The sequence below is a fragment of the Solanum dulcamara genome, chromosome 2 (genome assembly GCF_947179165.1).
Source record: "Solanum dulcamara chromosome 2, daSolDulc1.2, whole genome shotgun sequence".
NCBI lineage: Eukaryota > Viridiplantae > Streptophyta > Magnoliopsida > Solanales > Solanaceae > Solanum > Solanum dulcamara.
The window spans coordinates 35,404,879-35,425,008 of record NC_077238.1 but is presented as its reverse complement, the minus strand read 5'-3'; the positions used below and the strand labels follow the sequence as shown (position 1 = coordinate 35,425,008).

The 20,130-nt window shown below is 36.1% G+C and overlaps 1 protein-coding gene across 1 annotated transcript in view; it reads right to left on the bottom strand.

Moving 5' to 3' along the window:
• LOC129880498 (ferrochelatase-2, chloroplastic) overlaps positions 1-20,130 on the bottom strand; it is a 52,096-nt gene that overhangs the window by 16,163 nt on the left and 15,803 nt on the right. The window contains exons 4-6 of the mRNA XM_055954561.1: positions 16,412-16,515; positions 16,197-16,323; positions 15,433-15,585 (exon numbers count right to left, since the gene is read on the bottom strand). Coding sequence (XP_055810536.1) covers positions 15,433-15,585; positions 16,197-16,323; positions 16,412-16,515 — 384 coding nt within the window. The remainder of the gene's footprint in view (positions 1-15,432; positions 15,586-16,196; positions 16,324-16,411; positions 16,516-20,130) is intronic.

The following is a 20,130-nucleotide window of genomic DNA, read 5'->3' as shown; positions in this document are numbered from 1 at the left end:
TTGGAAGGGAGGATTGAAGGATTAGAGAAGACAATGGACGAAGTACAACAGGAGATTGGTTCAGTACGTGATTACCTGGGGCAATTACGAGACTGGATGCAAAACAAAGATGAACGTGACCCTGAAATTCTTCAACATATGAAAGGAATGTAAGTGGTTCAGGCAGATCCAATTAAGGACACAGATGTAATGGCAGAGAACAACAACAATCGCAGAGGTGATGGATTCCGAGAAGTTCAGCCACAATTTCATGATGAAACACGTCCCAGGGAACTGGAGCTGCCCTTATTCTCTGGTGATAATCCTTATGGGTGGCTTAATAGAGAAGAGCATTATTTTCATTTCAATGGCGTTGATGACACGGATAAATTGGAGGCTGCTGCTGTTTGCCTTGAAGGTAGAGCCCTAAATTGGTTCCAACTGTGGGAGGCAAGGACGCCGATTGTCACATGGGATGTGTTTTGAGTAGCCATACTCCAACGATTTACTCCATCACAATTAGGGAACTTATATGAGGTTTTGATAGGATTGCAACAAACTGGAAGTGTTGCCAAATCCCAATACAGAAAGATTTTGAGTTACTTTCAGCACCCATGAAAGATGCCGATGATGTGGTTTTGGCGGGAATTTTTATAAATGGACTCAGAGGGGAGATCAAGGCAGAATTGTGTCTTAGCAAGTTAGGAACTCTGACCCAAATTATGGACCAAATCTAGCGCATTGAAGAAAAGAATTGGGCTCTCAGCCAAGCCCACTTGCATAGATCTATGCCTACGACACTTCCTAGGGTTTCAACACATTTTCCAGTGACTGACAATAGCCGGACAGGATGTGCTACAAGTCCCCATGTGCGTGTAGCCACAACACTTTATCATTCTGCCCGTACAACATTTACAACAGCACCACAACATTTTCAAGAGCAAAAGCGAGGAGAGATCATGCAGCCAGGACTTGAAACTTCAGCAAGGCATGGAGGAGCATACAAAAGGCTATCTGATGCAGAGTATCAGGATAAATTAAGAAGAGGACTTTGTTTTCGCTGCGATAAAAAATATGGCTCCAGTCACCGGTGCAATTCTAAACAATTAAATCTGCTTATTTTAGCATCAGAGGACAACAAAGATGGAGACATAGAAGAGCATTCAGATGAAATAGTAGACGCAAGAATGGATCAATTAAATGTTCAAGAACAACCAGAGTCTCAAAGTTAATGGAATTGTCTTTGTACACTACTGCAGGATTTACCACAAAGAAGTCCTTGAAGGTATGGGGAACAATATTGGGGAAAAAGGTTATTGTGTTGATTGATAGCAAAGCAACAACAAATTTTATCTTTCACAAAGTGACCGATGAATTTGGGTTAAAGCAAACAGAAACTAAGTCGTTTGTAGTGGAAGTAGGGAATGGACATCAAGTAAAGAGTAGGGGAGCTGTAAAGCAGTGGAATTGTGGATTGACAAATTGTGCATAACACAAGATTATTACCTTTTTAATTTGGGAAGTGTTGATATAGTGTTAGGATTACAGTCGCAGGAGACTTTGGGGAATATTCAAGCTAATTTCAAAACGTTGACGTCAAAATTTGAAATAGGAGGGCAAACACAAGTTGTTCGAGGTGACCCCTCATTGTCCAAATCAGTGGTTTCACTCAGAACCCTGCTTAAAGCCTTGCAAAAAGATGGAGAAGGGTATTATGTTGACCTGAATGAGTTAACAGCAAGGGAAGAACAAGAGAATATGAATTTACAACAGTTACTAGAAGAATTCGGAACTTTATTTGAGGACCTGAAAGGGCTGCCACCAGATAGGAGTCATGATCATGCTATCCGACTTAACGAGGGATCAAATCCACCCAATATTCGTCCATATCGTTACCCTCATTACCATAAAAATGAGATTGAGAGAATTTCCCAGGAAATTCTTGTAGCTGGTATCATTCAACCAAGTACAAGTCCTTTCTCCAGTCCAATGTTGCTAGTTCGAAAAAAAATGGTAGTTGGAGATTTTCTGTGGATTATCGGGCCCTTAATAAGATTATTGTTCAAGATAAATTTCCAATACCGGCAATCGACGAATTACTAGATGAGCTTGGGGGTGCCATTGTTTTTTCAAAATTGGATCTAAGATCAAGGTACCATCAAATTCGGGTTAGCAAGGAGGATGTAGCAAAGAGAGCATTTCGTACACATGAAGGCCATTATGAGTTTTTGTTCATGCCATTTGGGTTGTCAAATGCTCCATCTACTTTTCAAGCCTTGATGAATGAGATATTTCGGTCACACTTACATAAATTTGTATTGGTCTTTTTTGATGACATTTTAGTTGATAGTGCAGATTTTCCTACTCACTAGGGTCATTTGCGGGAGGTGCTACAAATTTTAAAACATCATAACTTGGTTGTCAATCGAAAAAAATGTCATTTTGGTCAACAACTGGAGTATCTGGGACATATTATTTCCGCAAGTGGAGTCTCAACGGATCCTGCCAAAATAACAAGCATGGTTAATTGGCCAAGGCCCAAAGATGTTAAAGGTTTGCGGGGTTTTTTGGGACTTACGGGTTACTATAGGAAGTTTGTTTGTGACTATGGGAAAACAGGCAGGCCACTCACACAATTGCTCAAGAAAGATGCTTTTCATTGGAATAAAGAAGCTCAGTTAGCTTTTGAGTCCCTTAAAGAAGCTATGGTCACTTTGTCGGTTTTGGCACTACCAAATTTTAACAAGGTGTTTGTGGTTGAGACAGATGCTTCGGGATTAGGGATTGGAGCTTTCCTAATGCAAAAAAGACATCCCATCACTTTTCTTAGTCAAGGACTTTCTATTCACGCTAAGTCTAAATCAGTCTATGAGAGAGTTAATGCCCATTGTTTTTTCTGTACAAAAGTGGCGTCATTATTTGATGGGTCAGCATTTCATTATACGAAAAAATCAACGAAGTCTCCAATTTCTCATAGGACTACTATGGCAGAGTAACAAAAATGGGTCACCGAGTTGATGGGATTTGATTTTGAGATTCAATATCGGCCGGGTTGTGAAAATAAAGCAGCTGATGCCTTGTCCTGCCAATTTCATTTCATAGCTCTTTCTATTCTACGCAGCAGTACCTTAGATGATCTTTCCAAAAAAATTGACAGGATGATCAACTCCGTCAATTGACTCAAAATTTGCTTCAAAATCCGGCTTCACGACTGAATTATGTTCTAAAGACTAGCTGCCTATTTTTCAAAAGTCGGTTGGTGATTCCCCGTTTTACCATGCTCCTTAGGGAATTTCACTCCTCACCTACCAGTGGACACTCGGGTTTTTTCCGTACATACAAGCACATTTCACAAGTGTTGTATTGGAATGGAATCAAAATGGATGTAAAGAACTCTGTGGCTAGTTGTGAAGTTTGCAGGCAGAACAAGTATGAAGCTGTAAGTCCCGCTGGTTTGCTGCAACCATTACCTATTCCTACTCAAGTTTGGGATGATATTGCTATGAATTTCATTAGTGGGTTACCAAAAGCAATTGGACATGATACTATACTTGTTGTGGTGGACCGTTTCACTAAATATTGTCATTTTTCTCTTATCTCATCCATATACAACAAAGAGTGTTGCTGAGTTATTTGTTCGTGAGATTGTACGTTTGCATGGTTTTCCCAAAACAATCGTGTCTGATCGCGATCGGATCTTTGTCATCCAATTTTGGCAAGAATTATTCAAGTTTTCCAGTACTAGCATCAAATTGAGCTCAGGGTTATCACCCTCAAACAGATGGTCAAACTGAGGTTGTCAACCACTCTTTGGAAACTTATTTACATTGCTTTTTTCAGGGGCACATCCAAAACAATGGCCAAGATGGATTCCTTGGGATGAATTTTGGTTCAATACCACTTACCATGGTTCCACCAAGATGACCCCTTTTAGAGCTTTATATGGGCAAGATCCTCCCTCCTTGTTGCGGTTCACTGATGAAATTTCTGTTGTTGAAGAGGTCAACCAGACACTTATGGCTCGCAACACTATTTTAGACGAAGCGCACACTTTTTTCAAATAAAGCGTATTAAATATGCATAGATAAATAAGAAAATAGAACTTACTACAAGAAAAAAAATGAACAGAGACAAAAATCACAGATAAGTAAAAACAAAAAAAAAAGGGGCGGGGGGGGGGGGGGGGAGACAGAATCACAAAGTATTGCAGTGCATTAGAAGAGTAGATGATATTGCAAATCAGAAAGAACAAAGCATAGAGAAACATATACAAATCAGAAAAAAAGAAAATAGTGCAGCGCAGTAGCCAGTAAAAGAGAAGCTTAAATCAGGAAAATATACAGAGTAACGCGACCTACAACAAATTGAAAAAAGAAAAACCCATCCAGGTCGCAACAGAGAAACAGTAAAAGAAGAGAAGAAGAGAAAAAAGAAGAAGAAGAAGAAGAAAAGCTTACTTTGAGTCGCAGCAGTCACATGAGTCTCATGTTTGGAAAAACTTACCATAAGTATTTTTACGGAATATTTTTCAAAAGAAACATAGTTAACGCTTTTCTCGCTTAAGCGAGCTTTTTCTCACTTTAAATAAAAGCACGCTTCTCGCTTCAGTCTCAAAAGCGCACGCTTATTCACTATTGCATCGCTCTAAGGCATTAAAGCAACAAGCTGGCATTTCGCGCTTAAAGCGAGCACTTCGTCACTTTTAATAACACTGCTCACACAAGGTCTAACTTCTAGCAAGCATATCTTCCGTCTATTAAGCTTTATGTGATGAATTTCCTACCAATGTTAAAGATCTTTGAATCTAGTTTTGAACGAATCAAATTGTTCGTCAATCGAAGCTCTGTACAAGAAGTTATGTACGTTTTACGGAAGTGCTGTCAGTGGATTCCATGTACGGAGCCTACAGTCGTATGTCGTCCTGGGAACTGTATGTGGATTCAAAGTTGAGGTAGTGTAACACCTCAGAAGTTCCGAGACCAGATCAGGACTTGTACAGATCAGAAAATCTGAAGTCTGCAATTTTTGAGATTCACGAATATGGTTTACAGGGCTGTAAATGGAACCAAAGCTCGTGGAAACAATCCGTAGATAAGACTTCAGAAAATCAGACATCGGGCTTGGGATTTACGAGCCCAATTTACGGCTCGCAAAAAATTCTACGGGTCGTAGATAGTGGCTCGTAGATTGAGGTCCAGAAACTTGGAAAATGGGACTTGTATAGTACGACTTAAGATTACTGGTCGTAATGTCTTTTATGGCTCATAGTTAGGAGTCATGGATCAACCTCTGAGACTTAGTATTTTCAGTATACTTGGTTCTACGAGTGCAAGTATGCGTGGTAATTGGAATTACGAGCCATAGTTGGTGTCTCATAGTTTCAAACTTAAGAAATCTCAGATTTCAATATAATCATTATACGGACAAATAGGACAAGTCGTGGTTCAATATACGGTCCGTAATTAGATCTCGTAGATTGAAACTTCAGAAAGTCAAAATCTCAGCATGTTTTCCACGGACAGCCTTCCACGGTCTGTAGAAGGAATTACGGTCCATGGATGGGTCCGTAGACAACCTCTGACAGTTTCAAATTAGGGGTCTTTTAGTCTTTTCTTACTCTTTTAACTCTTATACTATGTCGTTTTGGCCTATTCTAAGTGGGTTTAACTGATCCTAATCTCCCATTCATTCTCATCCTCTCAAAATCAAGGTTCCTTCTCTTCCAAGTTTCCTCCAAAGCAAGAACAAGGATTCAAGCTTCAAGTCTTTTCATACAAAATTCAAGCTAGAGTTTTGTTCAAGGTATGTGGGAACTTCATCAATGGCTCTCTCTTTCACCCATTGAGTCCCAAGGAAACCCCAATTCCCTCAAGTTATGATTTCTCCCAATTCTTGGGTTTTATGATCTTCATAAGTTCTTATTGAATTTCATTGATTCTTCAAGTATGGTCTCTAATTGCATGAATTCAGTTATAATTCCATGTTTTCAATGTTATTTTCATGAACCCACATGTATACAAGTATTTTCATGATATAGAAATTATGCTATGTCACATGCATGTCTATGGTTATCAGATTTCCATGATTTTAAATACTTTCGGATTAAGTGTCTTCCAGTATTTATCAGTTTTCATGATTTTGATACTTTCGATTAAAGTATCTTCAGTTATTATCAGTTTTAAATCATGATTAGGAGCTACTTTACATGTTTATCCGATTATCAGAAATACAGTTTTATCAGATTATTAGTATAATAGTTTATACATGTTTTCCGTTGAGAGTATACTTATCACCGAATGGACTCTCGGGATAAAGGTTTCCATTTGACGTTTGTGGACCTTTAGTAGCAATCCCCAAGTCCCAAAACTATGTGTCACTGTAGGATGTCTCAGATAGACATTAGCTAGTGGATCCACCTTAGCTCAGATATCATGGTCCATACCTTGGCAAGTATGGGCACTCCCTTTTCGGTGTGGAACCAGTACACTAAATTCCATGTAGAAGCACACATGGTTTATGTCGGTTATTAGTATCTCCCACACATCAGTATGATTTTCAGATATTGTATGACTTTGTACTCATCTATTTCAGATCAGTATATCAGTTTCATGTTATTTTACTTGGTCAATGCATTAGCATGTCTTACGGAACTTATCATGTTCAGATATCATGTTTTATGCATTTTCTCCCTACTTAGTACATTCCAAATACTGATTGCATACTTTTCTGCCTATATTCAACAACAACAACATACCTAGTGAAATCCCACTAAGTGGAGTCGGGGGAGGGCAGAGCGTACGCAGACCTTACCACTACCTCGAAGAGGTAGAGAGGTTGTTTCCGAAAGACCCACGGCTCAAGTGTCTCAAACCCAAGTAAAAGAAGAAGAAGAAAAAACAATGAAGAAAGCATAGTCGTTAATAAGAAGGCAATGTAAGTCTACAAGAAAGAAACAATAACAATAGCAACTGAGTGTGATAATCGAAACATGATACACAACATAATACACTAATCCTCCACTAAACTTCACCCCTACTAACCTTTACCCCTATTAACCTTCTACCCTAATACGCGTACTCCACTCCTTCCTATGAGTTATGTCATCGGATAATATGAAGTTGCACCAAATCCTGCCAAATTCTGCCTATATTGTTTTATAATATAGGTTTTGACGCTTCTTATTCAGCTAGCAGTTAGTGCTATCTCAGATTCATCTAGTAGCCAGTTGGAGAGTCCTCATGTTCTAAGGGTGAGTTTAACTTTTCATTCAGTATTGTTCTTTCTCTTTCATACAGTTTAGAGTTAGCTAGGGACTTGTCCTAGCAACTCACATATGTAGTAGAGGCTTTCAGACAGATAGTTAGATTCCACCTATATTGACTTTTAGATATTGTCCATTTTGATATGTTAGACTTTATTAGACTTTTTATGTTGTCTTCCGCTTTTCAGTTATATCTTCTGTTGTTATGAATCATAGTGCCATGCCATGAGGTTAGCTTGGGGGCACTTGTGTCTCTAAGAACCGTGTCACGACTAGGGGGTAGTCTCGGATCGTGACAGGCAACCACGAAAACATTTGTGTTCTCACCTATGACCATATGTGGCCATCTGTCAGCTTCTTTTAATACACAAAATTTTGGGGTTTACTTCATTTTCTCACTTCCACTTGACTTGAATAGATTTTCTCTCAAATCCACTCCTCCCATTTCAAGCTAAATGATCCCTACCGCCTTCCATGAGTATTTCTTTAATGATTACACAACTCTAATACCTATTCCTCTTCAAATTCTAGAAAATCAAGGGTTTTATCATCTAGGGCTCAAGTGAAGATCTTTTATTTTTCTTCATCAACCGTGTCACGACTAGGGGGTAGTCTCGGATCGTGACAGGCAACCACGAAAACATTTGTGTTCTCACCTATGACCATATGTGGCCATCTGTCAGCTTCTTTTAATACACAAAATTTTGGGGTTTACTTCATTTTCTCACTTCCACTTGACTTGAATAGATTTTCTCTCAAATCCACTCCTCTCATTTCAAGCTAAATGATCCCTACCGCCTTCCATGAGTATTTCTTTAATGATTACACAACTCTAATACCTATTCCTCTTCAAATTCTAGAAAATCAAGGGTTTTATCATCTAGGGCTCAAGTGAAGATCTTTTATTTTTCTTCATCATTCAAGGTACGAATATTCTCTAAGCTCGTGCATGGACTATTATTGATGTATTAAGAATGTTTTAGGGAAGGGTCTCATGGGATGGTGTCGGAAGCCATGAGCCCAGGCTTTTAATGATTTTGTAAGAAGATGGGGTTTTGTTATGGTAGAGTTCTTGATGTGTTGTTGCCCGAAGGGGTATGGTTGACCTTGTAGGAGGGTTGTGTTATTGTTTTTGTTGAAGAATAAAAAAATCCTACATCGGTGGTTGTGGTTAATGAGATGAGTGGTCTTCTTATAAGGATTGGATAATCATCTTCGCTTTGAGCTAGCTTTTGGGATATGAGTTAGGGCCAAAACCTAACTTTACATGGTATCAGAGCAAGACCCATCTCACCCGATGTTAGGCCTCAAAATTAAAATTTGTTCACGCACTAAATGTCCAGGCCTGAGTGTGAGGTGGGGTGTTGAAGAATGAAAAAGTCTCACATTGGTGGTTAATGAGATGGATGGCCTCCTTATAAAGCTTAGACAATCCTCCTCCCTTTGAGCTATCTTTTGGGGTGTGTTAGGCCCAAAACCTAGTTTTATAGTTGGGAAAAAAAACTTATACCCCAAAAAAGTAAAATATTCACCCTTAAATCCACCATTACTTTCATACCCCTTTTTAATTCGCGCGCTGAAGTCATGCTAACATCAGTGCCCACCCTTTTTACCTCTCTAATACCATCATAGTATATGAATATATTCTGATGGTATCAAAGAGTAACTGAATAGTGTCTTCATTCAAGGACTGTTTCTTCCTCCTTAATACCATCAAAATATAATATACTCTGATGGTATCAAAGAGTAACTGAATAATGTTTTCATTAAGGTTTGCTTTAGTCCTTCAATGAGATTACTCAATTATCCATGATACCATTACGATATATCTATATACTATCATGATATCATTGATGTATGTTTCAATTCTTCAATATTTTAATTTAAAAAAAGTTTTAAAAAGAGCCATAATTTAGATACAATTTTTTAAAAATTTGCAAAAAGAGAAAAAAAAAGTTATAAAAATATATATTCTACTAATTTAGAGTTTAATAAATAAGATAGCGTCTTTCATAATTTTCTCTTAATTGTTTCTTATTTATTTCTTAAAAGAAGAGTCCAATCCTATATGATACTGATACGGTATCAATATACCGACGTAGTATGCAGAGGATTAAGTTCAGTCTTATATGATACCGATATGGTATTAATAACTCGACGGAGTATCACAAAAAATTAATTCATAGTTGAGATGTTGACGTCATGCGCAAAATAAGAAAAGAGAAAGTGGGGTAAGCGCGTAAATAGCTTGGGCTATGAGTCCATTAAGGGTAAATAGTTTGGGTTGGGTCTAATTTGGGTAAATAGTTTCACTAATGGGTCAAATTTATGTAGTTTTCCCTTTATAGTTTGCAAGGAGGAGAAGGTTGGTTATAGATATGCCAATGAAGGAGGATTTTGGAGTTTTAGCTCACCTAAAGTGCAAAAAATTGCTTAAGTGGCTTAGTCTTGAATCTCTCTACTAATTTTAGCTTCCTATCATTGTTTTTCTTGTAGATTAAGGTCTTATTAGACTATCAACCTTTGTGGTACAGTTAAGGTCAAGAATCTAGGTATGTAAGGCAAAACCCCTATTTTCCCTGTCATGACATGATCTTTCTTTCGATGTTTTCCACTCGTTCATGAGCTTATGGATTTCCTATTCCAAATTATACTATGAGTACTCTATGTGATAAATCATTCATGTAAATATGTCTCTTAGTAGTTGTATCAAGTACCTTATGTCTACCATACCTTCATGCCAAGTTCATTTTCTCCTCTTATGGATATGTCTAATGTCGTAAATATCAAAAATTGACACCTTTCTACCTGAAAGTTATGTCTAAGAATAAGGAAATGCTTTGTAAGCTGAAGGCACGAAACGATAAGTACTATCCATGTTTAATGTACTCAAGTATTATGCACTCCCCCCCCTACGAATGTAGCCTCCATTGGTATGTCCCTCCATGTTGTATATTCTAGTAAGCTAATGTCTTAGAATCTAAGGTATCTCCATACAATCGCATATCTTCTATGAGATGATAATATCTAAGATTCCTAAATGTGGTATGTGGTCCATGATAAGTACTTCTCATGTAATATGTCACAAAAGGATCCAGGTACCTGACCCTAAAGAACTCTCTAGGATACTATATTGTCTTTCAAATGATGTACACTCACCATGAGTATAAGTTCCTAAAGTCATATGCCCTTCACACTAGGTGCTCCGCATAGTATAATGTTATATGTCCACATCTCTAAATGCCTCAAATGTTTGTGTATGTAAATGGTCGGTAACCTCTCTTATGAAAGTGCTTATTGCCATGAATGCTTAATGGAACCATCCTAAAGTGCTATACCCGTGAATGGTGCAAAATGTATCCCAAAAGGGCTAATGCCATACAACCCAAGAATGTGTATATGTGTTAATAGTCTCTCTTATGAAAATGGCTTAAGTTTTCCCATGTTGTGCTTAAATGAGTCTCCATGTTATATCATTCATGCTTACACACTTCTTTTGGTTATTGTCGCTCCCGTTGTGTTGAGCTTCCATGCTACCTTCTATGGTCTGTGGTCCCTCTATTTGAGATGTCTACATCATGTACGTTAAATGAATCACTCCTAAAGTATTACGATCACAACAAATCATGTATAACAGATCCCAAAAGCTAATGTAATGTATCCCTCAAGAACGAATGTTCAAGATTATATTCTATGGCTTTTACCACTATCTAGTGCCCTTTGTAGTTACTGATGAGTGATGGCGCATATTACACGCAGACCTATCCAGTGCCCCTTGTGGTTATTGATGGCACGTATTACACACAGACATACCCAGTGCCCATTGTGGTTATTGATGATGTGTATTAGACGCAGACCTATCCAGTGCCCCTTGTAGTTACTGATGACACATATTACATGCAGACCTATCCAATGGCCCTTGTGGTTACTGATGTCACGTATTACACGTGGACTATCCACTTCTCCTTGTGGTCTATTGATGCCGTGTATTGTGTGCAGGCCTCTTGTGGTGTTTATGTTACTATGCAAACCCCATGCAACATATATTACTCCCAAGAACTAAAGAAGATGATAATGCATAACGATTACAAGTATGATAATGTGTAATGAATCCCAAACATTGATGTAGTGATCCAAAAGACATGCTTAATGAACTAAAAATGGTAAGGCTTAATGTTCTATATGATGTTTCCCCAGCTTTCAGATGCTTCCAGATTACCACCTATTCATGTTCCTCTCTTATGAGCTCCTCGGTCTATTTTATGTTATTTTGCCTGCTTTCCATGTGAGTACTATTTGTTGCATTTTGCTTTAGTTACTGCAGTAATTTTTAGCATAATAAATTGTATAGGTTTAGGATAAATTTGAATTTGAATTTTTATTAGGTTGTTTTAACTGTTGAGATATTCTGGCTTTTTGAATTGCAGATTTTTCTGCATATTATGTGCTCAAATTGGCTATTTAAAGTCCTCTTATACTTAAATAAAAATATTGAGAGACATTTTCAATCCTTTTTTGCCACCCCATCTTTAAAAAAAAACAATAGTGGTATCAAGAGCCTCATTGATCTTATGGGATCTGTGAGTTCTTCTAAAGAACCATTTTTAACCTATCAAGGTTACTTTTAACTCGCATGGGCTATTTTTCAATCCATTTTAATTCGTCAAGGCTATTTTCAACCCCTGCTTTTTTCAATGCACAGGCTATTTTCAACAAATTTTTAATCTAAAAAAATGGCCCCGCAAATTTTCACTAGCGAAAACTATCAAAATTGGCCAGTAAAAATGAAATCGTATTTTGTAACATATGTTGTGTGATGTTGTGATTGAAGAAAAATCCTTACAACAATATTTTGCAAATTCTACAATAGTCCAAGTTACAGCACTTTCAAAAGAGCTTCTAGACTTGACAAGGTTATTGAAGGCATTTTTTAGGCAAAAAGCTAAAGAAAAAAATAAAAAAAAATTGCAAGTTCAAAAATAATGAAAAGCATTCAGCATCAACTGCCAAAGTAGTAATTGAGGAGCATCTTTTCAATTGCAATAACTAAAGCAAAGGAGGAGTGTTGAATTTTACTTTAGTTATTGCAGTAATTTTTAGGATAATAAGTTGTCTAGGTTTAAGATAAATTTGAATTTTTATTAGGTTATTTTAGTTGTTGAGATATTCTAGCTTTTTTGACTTTGAATTGTAGATTTTTCTACATATTATGTGCTCAAATATGACTATTTAAAGTCCTCTTATACTTAATAAAAATATTGAGAGACATTTTTAATTTTTTTTTACTGCCCCATCTTTTAAGAAAACAACACTATTCCACATTTACTCACGTCTCTTTTGTTAGGGGCACTGCATTTATGAAATGCAGGTTCAGGTGTTCAGGGCAAGGGGATAGGCATCCCACCCTATCCAATTGGTTTTGGTGAGTCTCAGTTCTTATATGGGGCCAGTTCATGTCTTTTGATGTACTAGTTTTGAGGGACATGCGTTGCACGTGAATGCCATGTCATGTAGTATACCATTTTTTATAATAGCGTCAATATTATTAAACCATAAATTTAAGTAAATAATTATAAATAGAATAATAAAGTACAAGTTAAAAAAAGAAAAGTATAAGTTCCTAATAAAAAGAAAAGTATAAGTTCTTATGAATAATGGATACAAAATTTTCTTATGATTACTAATTTTGTGCATACTGAAAATTGTGAAATCAATATTCGAAAACATCTATATCTATCTATTTATAATATAAAGCTAGATATGGATAAGCTAATGTGACACCTCTCTATTAATTGTGTGCATACTGAAAATTGTGAAATCAATATTCGAAAACATCTACATCTATCTATTTATAATATAAAGCTAGATATGGATAAGCTAATGTGACACCTGTCTATGGCCTCCAATTACATTTATTTTTTTCTCTTTTTTTTGATTTGTTTCTCATTTTAAAATAAAATTGTGATATGTAAAATAAAAAAAGTCGCTCTTAAAATCTCTTAGATACACCTCTTAAATATACCTTCTCCTCCCTTTCCTATAATTCTTTGCTAAGTTATTATTGTATTGCTGGAGTTCTTGCATAATATAAATAAATATAAATAAGAAATATAGAAGATATATTAAATTTAATGTTTTTAGTTGAGGGTATTATAGTAATTTAAACTTTCAAGTTAAGGGGTGTTCAAAAATGTGAGGAAACCCTTCCATTTGTAGACAAAAAAAGGTAATATGAACAGGTATTTACTATGCCTTATCAGAAAAGTCACAATCCTTCAGGAAAGTCATAATCATTTGAAAAGGTCACAACTCATTAAAAAAGTCACAACCCTTCGAAAAGTTCACAACCTTTCGGAAATGAAAAAGTCATAACCCTTCGGAGAAGTCACAACCCTTCAACACAAAAATGTGTCTGCTTTTAATATAATATAAATAAATAAAATTTAAAATATAAAAGATATACTAATTGGGTATCTCAAGAAGAAGAAGAATAGGAAACTTAGAAAATTCATAGTTTAAAGATGTGAGGAAACCCCTCTATTTATAGCCAACAAAGGTTAGTATGAATAGGTGCTTATTGTGCCTTATCAGCAAAGTCACAACCCTTCAGAAAAGTAACAATCTGGAAAAGTCACAACTCTTTGAAAAAGTTACAACCTTTCATTGCAAAAAGTGTCTCCTTTTAATATAATATAATATAAATAAATAAATAATAAATATAATTTAAAATATGTAAGATATACTAAATTGGGTGTTTTAAGATGAAGAATAGATAAATAATATTAAAAATTTAAAATAAAGCACTTTGTATTACTTTTGAATGCTTAAACAACAAATATTAAGATTGACTCGAAAAGTCATTTGAGAAATGAAATCAAGGTGAAATATGAAAAGTTTCTACATGTACAAAGTTTTCTGCTATGAATATAAAGTGAACTTACAAATCGAGTTACTAAAAATATATCAGCAATAGAGTCGTAAAAATTAATGGGTGGAATGGTAGCGGTGAAACCCTATGTATCTTGTACAAAAGGAAAATGGTGTGGCTTCAGAAAGGTCACAACACATTGGAAAAGTCACAACTCTTTGGAAAAGTCACAAACCTTCAATAAGAGAAGGTGTCTCCTTTTAATATAATCTAATATAAATTAATAATAAATATAATTTAAAATATATAAGATATACTAAATTAGGTATTTTCTAAGAACAAGACTAGAAAACTTAAAAAGTTCATAGTTTAAAAATGTAAGAAAATCCCTCAATTTATAGCTGACAAAGGGTAATATGAACAAGTGTTTAATGTAGCTTATCAGAAAAGTCACAACCTTTCGGAAAAGTCACAATCCTTCATTGTGAAAAAATATTTGTTTGTAATATGTTATAATATAAATAAATATAATATAACATAAAATATAAAAATATACTAAAATTGGGTGTTTTACATTGGGGATATTATTGTAATTTAACATTAAAGTTAGGGAGTTCATGCTTTTAAGGTAGTATAGATATAAATAGATATAGATCTTTTGGGTATGCCAGGGCCTTGTCCTCTCATTTTATTGTGATGTCATGTCTTAAAGGCTTCGTAGACAGAATGTACTCATGTAATGCATATGTTTTGAAAACTATTTCACGTTATCTTTATGACGGAACTTATGTTATGTATATATCGAAATGCTCTTCATGCTATTTTATGTAAAGGGAATTCTTATGCTTACTATAATGTTTTGTCATTCATTAAAAGATTGGCCTAATGAGGCCCATGCTCTTTAAAGTATGTTCTTCAAGGGAAACTGTTAAGCCATTGTGTTCATGTAGAAGGGTTTGCTCAGTCAGGTTAAGGCAAGCCAGTCCAATCAGGCCAGGTTCGGGGCGTTACAGTTTCGATGTTTGAAAAGCAAAGAGGGTTGGGGAACTATTATAACTCACACATGGGAATCTTGCTGATAGAAAACATCACATTCAAACAGTGAGGAGGGATGTAATAGTCTTTAATTGCACACCAACTGAACTCTGGGCTTGCTTAAAAATGATCATAAAGATGAGCCCAAATACAAAATGTGCAAGAAGCTAGTCTTATCTTCAGTACAAGAATGTTTTAATGCATAAACATAGACAACGTTACCTATGCAAGTGTGTTTAAATATAGTCATACGTAAAATATAAGTATGCTAATAGATCTGCAAAGGTACCTGATAGGCCAAAGTATATGCATTATGTACCATTCTCTTCTCAAGTTCTTCCATTATTAAGTCCACACATTCCTCCATCTCAGCCTTGTATGGATCACCTGCTTCCTCTACATATGCAAGTGGTACACCATGAGCACTGAAGAATATCATCACCTGTGTATATGAAGCTAGTTAATAAGGCACGACACAAGTTAGAGAGACTTTGTACTTCTTGGGAAGACCTTGCTTTTATTTTCATTATAAATTATCTGAAATTATTTCATAAATATGAAATGTAGAGGAGTAGAGGCAGGAACAGAACAGAGTCAAATCTGGAGAAATCTTTGCTCTAGAGTGCTATAGTTTTCCTTTGTTTTTGATCCTTAATATCTTCCACTGTACAGAGATCTTTTCATGACTCTGTATTTCTACCGTCGATAGAGCTTCATGAGAAGGTCTCCAAGCAAAAGACTTGATAGACAATGATACACTAAATTAAGAGTGTCACAATATTCATGACAAAAATCTTTTAGCACTTCTTCGTTTGAAACTGGTAAAATTAAATCTTTAAGCATTTATTACAGAAGAAAGCAAAACTGAGAAGGCATATACTTCGCGAGAACTTTTCTAGTTTAAGTAATGAAACCAAAAATAAAAATGCACAAATACTTTACTTGCCTTATGTATAATACTATAAGGAAAGATGGGACCTTATTAGGAAAAAGAACACCTCTTTTCACAAGGTAAGTATAGCATGAGCCATCAAAGAATAGAGACAATACTACCTCCTCAGGATGTTCAAAACTTTTCAACTCTTTTTCCATCAAATCTGCCATGGCTTTGATATATCCTTCCCGTTGATACCATGAGGGTATTACTGTGTGTTGCATGTTAACAAGATACTCATCCTCCCTAAAGAAAATACTCATTGCTCCACAAATGTTTGACAATCGAAAATGGAATGTATTTTCTGAGCAGGAACATAGGGTATGTTTATTACCTAAATATACTCTCTAATAGGCGAAGGCTTGAACCACTCGTAGATATTGAAAACTGTGGATAAAGAGGGAGCACAACAAGCTTTGTGATTCCATCCCTTTTAATCTGCAAAATGAACAGAAAAGGGAAAAGGATATGAAACCAACAGCTCAACTTCCATTCTATCCTATGTAACTCAAATGTGCTTGAAGCAAAAACTGGAAATAAGGAGAAATTATATTATACAACAACATACCCAGTCTATTACCACAAAGTGGGGTCTGGGGAGGATGGAATGTACACAGACCTTACCTCTACCTCAGGGGTGAGATACAGAGGCTGTTTCTAATAGACCCTCGGCTCAAGACAAAACAAGACTAGAAAACGGAGTAAGGAAAGTACAAGAAACAATAGGTAGGAACAAAACAACATATAGTAGCAGAACAATACTAAAACAAAATAATATTGCAATTGAACTACACAAAATAACAAAATATCAACAACAATCAAAGAACAAGAGACTACAAGTGTAGCACTACGACTACTAGTAAAGGCAACAAGACAATTCCCTCCTACCTACTAGCATGGACACACTCCTACCTACTAACCTTCTACCCTAATTCACGTCCTCCATAGCTTCCTATCTAAGGTCATTTCCTCAGTAAGTTGCAACAGCGTTATGTCGTGTCTAATCAACTCTCCTCAATACTTATTCGGTCTCGCTCTACCTCTCTTGAATCCATGCATAGCCAACTTCTCACACCTGCGCACTAGAGCATCCAAGAATATCCTCATCACATGCTCGGACCATCTCAATCTCGCTTCCCGCATCCTGTCTCCTACCGAAGGATGTTACACACTTCTTCTTAATTCTCTCTGTAGATCTACTACTATCTCCAAAACAACAACTATGCCTCAGTCCAAAACATGTTGGGATTAGGTATAGGAATCTAAAACAATTTTGTTTGTTTCTCTTTTCATACAGTCTACCATACCATATGCAAGCTGGGATAGATTTTCACCACCCCTTTTGCCTTATACTAGCTCACGCTTTGTTCCAGCCCTTCAAAATATCAATAGTGGACTTTGGCATGACCCATTTCAAGCCAAACATGCTCAAGATAATCTGCCGCAGTTGACCAGTCATTTTGCAGTGTAAAAACAAATGACTGTTATTTTTAGCATTCTCCTGACATAAAAAACATTTTGAACCTAACTTTATTCCCCTTCTTTGCAGGTTTTCATGAGTAAGGCATGCTGTCCTAACTACCAAGTAAGGGAAAACTCACTTTAGAAGGAGCCCTGGCTTTCCAAATATTATTCTTCCAAGGCCATCTTGTATCTTGTGTCCAGTAGCAACTAATGCATTATATGTTGATTTAACTGTGAAACACTTCCTGCCATTACCATTTCATATGGTGGAATCTTCTGTGTCAGTTGTGCCTTTGAAAATGTCCAACACCTTGAAGAACTAGTCATTCAGCATTCTCCTAAAAGGTATGTTCCAGCCTTGTAAGCTCGATGTCTTTTCAATAGAAGCATCTGGTATCCTGCATAAACTAAAGAGATCTGAGAAAACATCATTTAGAGGGCCATGTCCCAATCAATTGTCCTTCCAGAAAAAAAGTTTCATCCCATTTCCCACTATAAACCCCACTTTATCAGGAAATCAGGTTACTGAGATCCAATCTCCATATACTAGCTCCATCACTTTATCCCCTAAAGCGGTCCCTCGAGCATGGTTCGGCAACTTCAGCACAATAATTCATGAATTTGGCATGGTTCTTAGCGAAACTGATTACGTCACTTAGCTTCAGATCTGTATATGACTTTTGGTGGTCCATGTTGATGATACAGTCTATAAGTAATGATGAAGAAGAAATTACCAAATTGAAGCATCATCTTTTTCAACGGTTTCTGACCGAGGACGTTCGCTGGTTGAAGAACTTTAGGTATTGAGGTTGGTCAATCTAGATCAGTAATTACCATTTCAAAGAGGACATGTGCTCATGATATTCTCGAGGAAACATAAATGAAAAATTGTAGGCCGATTGATGCTCTAATGAATCCAAATTAAACTTCTAGTAAGCCATGAGGAACCTCTTAGAGGTCGTTTGGTAACTAGTAAAGAGGTAACTTATCCATGTATTAATTATGTACAAGTTATACAATGTTTAGTAGCTAGTTATGAAGTAAGTTATTCATGTATAAAATTAATATGACGTTTGGTTTGCAATTTAAAAACCCGCATAACTAATACATGTATAAGTTCTGAGGGAACTGGTGTATTATCTTATGTGGGGTGGAGGATGGAATAGCTAATACCCGCATAACTAATGCCTGCATAACTAATACCTACATTACTAATATTTGCATCATTCTAACCAACTTCCAAACGACACCTTAGTGATTCTAAAAGATATATAAGGTAGGTAGGGAATTTAAATTATCTCACTGAGACTCGATCTAACTAGATACCTTCACAGTAAGTGTTGTAAGTCACTTTTTGGATTTTCATTATGATAGTCATCAGAATGCAAATATTCGTAGTCTTTGATACATAAAATCTGTTCCAGAGAGATGACTACATTACGAGGATCTGAATATTTTGATACAGATTTGGCAGGGTCACCCTCTGACAAACTATCTGCCTTTGGATTCTACATTCTAGGAAATTTGGTTTCTTGAAAATGTAAGAAACAAAATATACTTGCAAGATCTAGTGTAAAAGAAAAATATCAGGCTATGGCAGTGGCTTTATGTGAGCTCATATAGATCAAGCAACTACGAAAATAATTGATACTTGGAAAGATTGGCCCAATGGAACTTGTATGTGGAAATTAGATTTGCAGTTCACATTGAGTCGAATTAGTGTTCCATGAGAGGGTTGTGAGAAATATAGGAGCAAATTATTATTGAATTGTGTATCTACATTATTACAATGAGCCCTATTTATAGACATTACAATACAATCCTTTTCCAAGTAGAATATTACATACAACTCATATTTCTATTCTATTCTAACCCACACACCCTTCAAGCTAGTGGATACAAATCATATGTACCGAGCTTGTTGCAGATGTACTTAATACAGGGACCAATGAGGGACTTGATAAAATATTTGCAACCTGATCACTTGACTTCATAAATTTTGTAACAAATATCTTTAGAGAGTATCTTTTCTCTGACAAAGTGATAGTCAATCTCAATGTGTTTAGTCCTCTCATGAAATACCGAATTCGATGCGATATGTAGCGATACTTGGTTATCACACACATATTCCATCTAACTAATTTCTCCAAATTTCAATTCTTTGAGCAACTGTTTAATCCAAACTAGCTTATAAGTTGCTACAATCATTGCTCGATTTCTACACTAGACCAAGCAACCACACTCCGTTTCTTTTTTCTGAAATTGGCAAGGTTGTATTTTTCAGCATTAAGGGATGCTGGCCACCTCCAAAAAGGAATATTATCAATTACAAGTCTCCTAATAAATCTACTAATCGATCTGTATCTACTATACACAGTTGTTTACACCAAAAAAGTAAAGATACAATACAATTCCATTTCAATCTATGAATGGAGTTGGACCTATCTTCAAAGCATCTACCATTTCTTTCCAACCATACTAACCACCATATGCATGATGGAACTAATCTCCACCATTTCTTCTGACTCTTGCTACCTCCCCTCGTAATCCAGCAACTCAATAGATCAAATGTGTGTTGTGGCATATTCC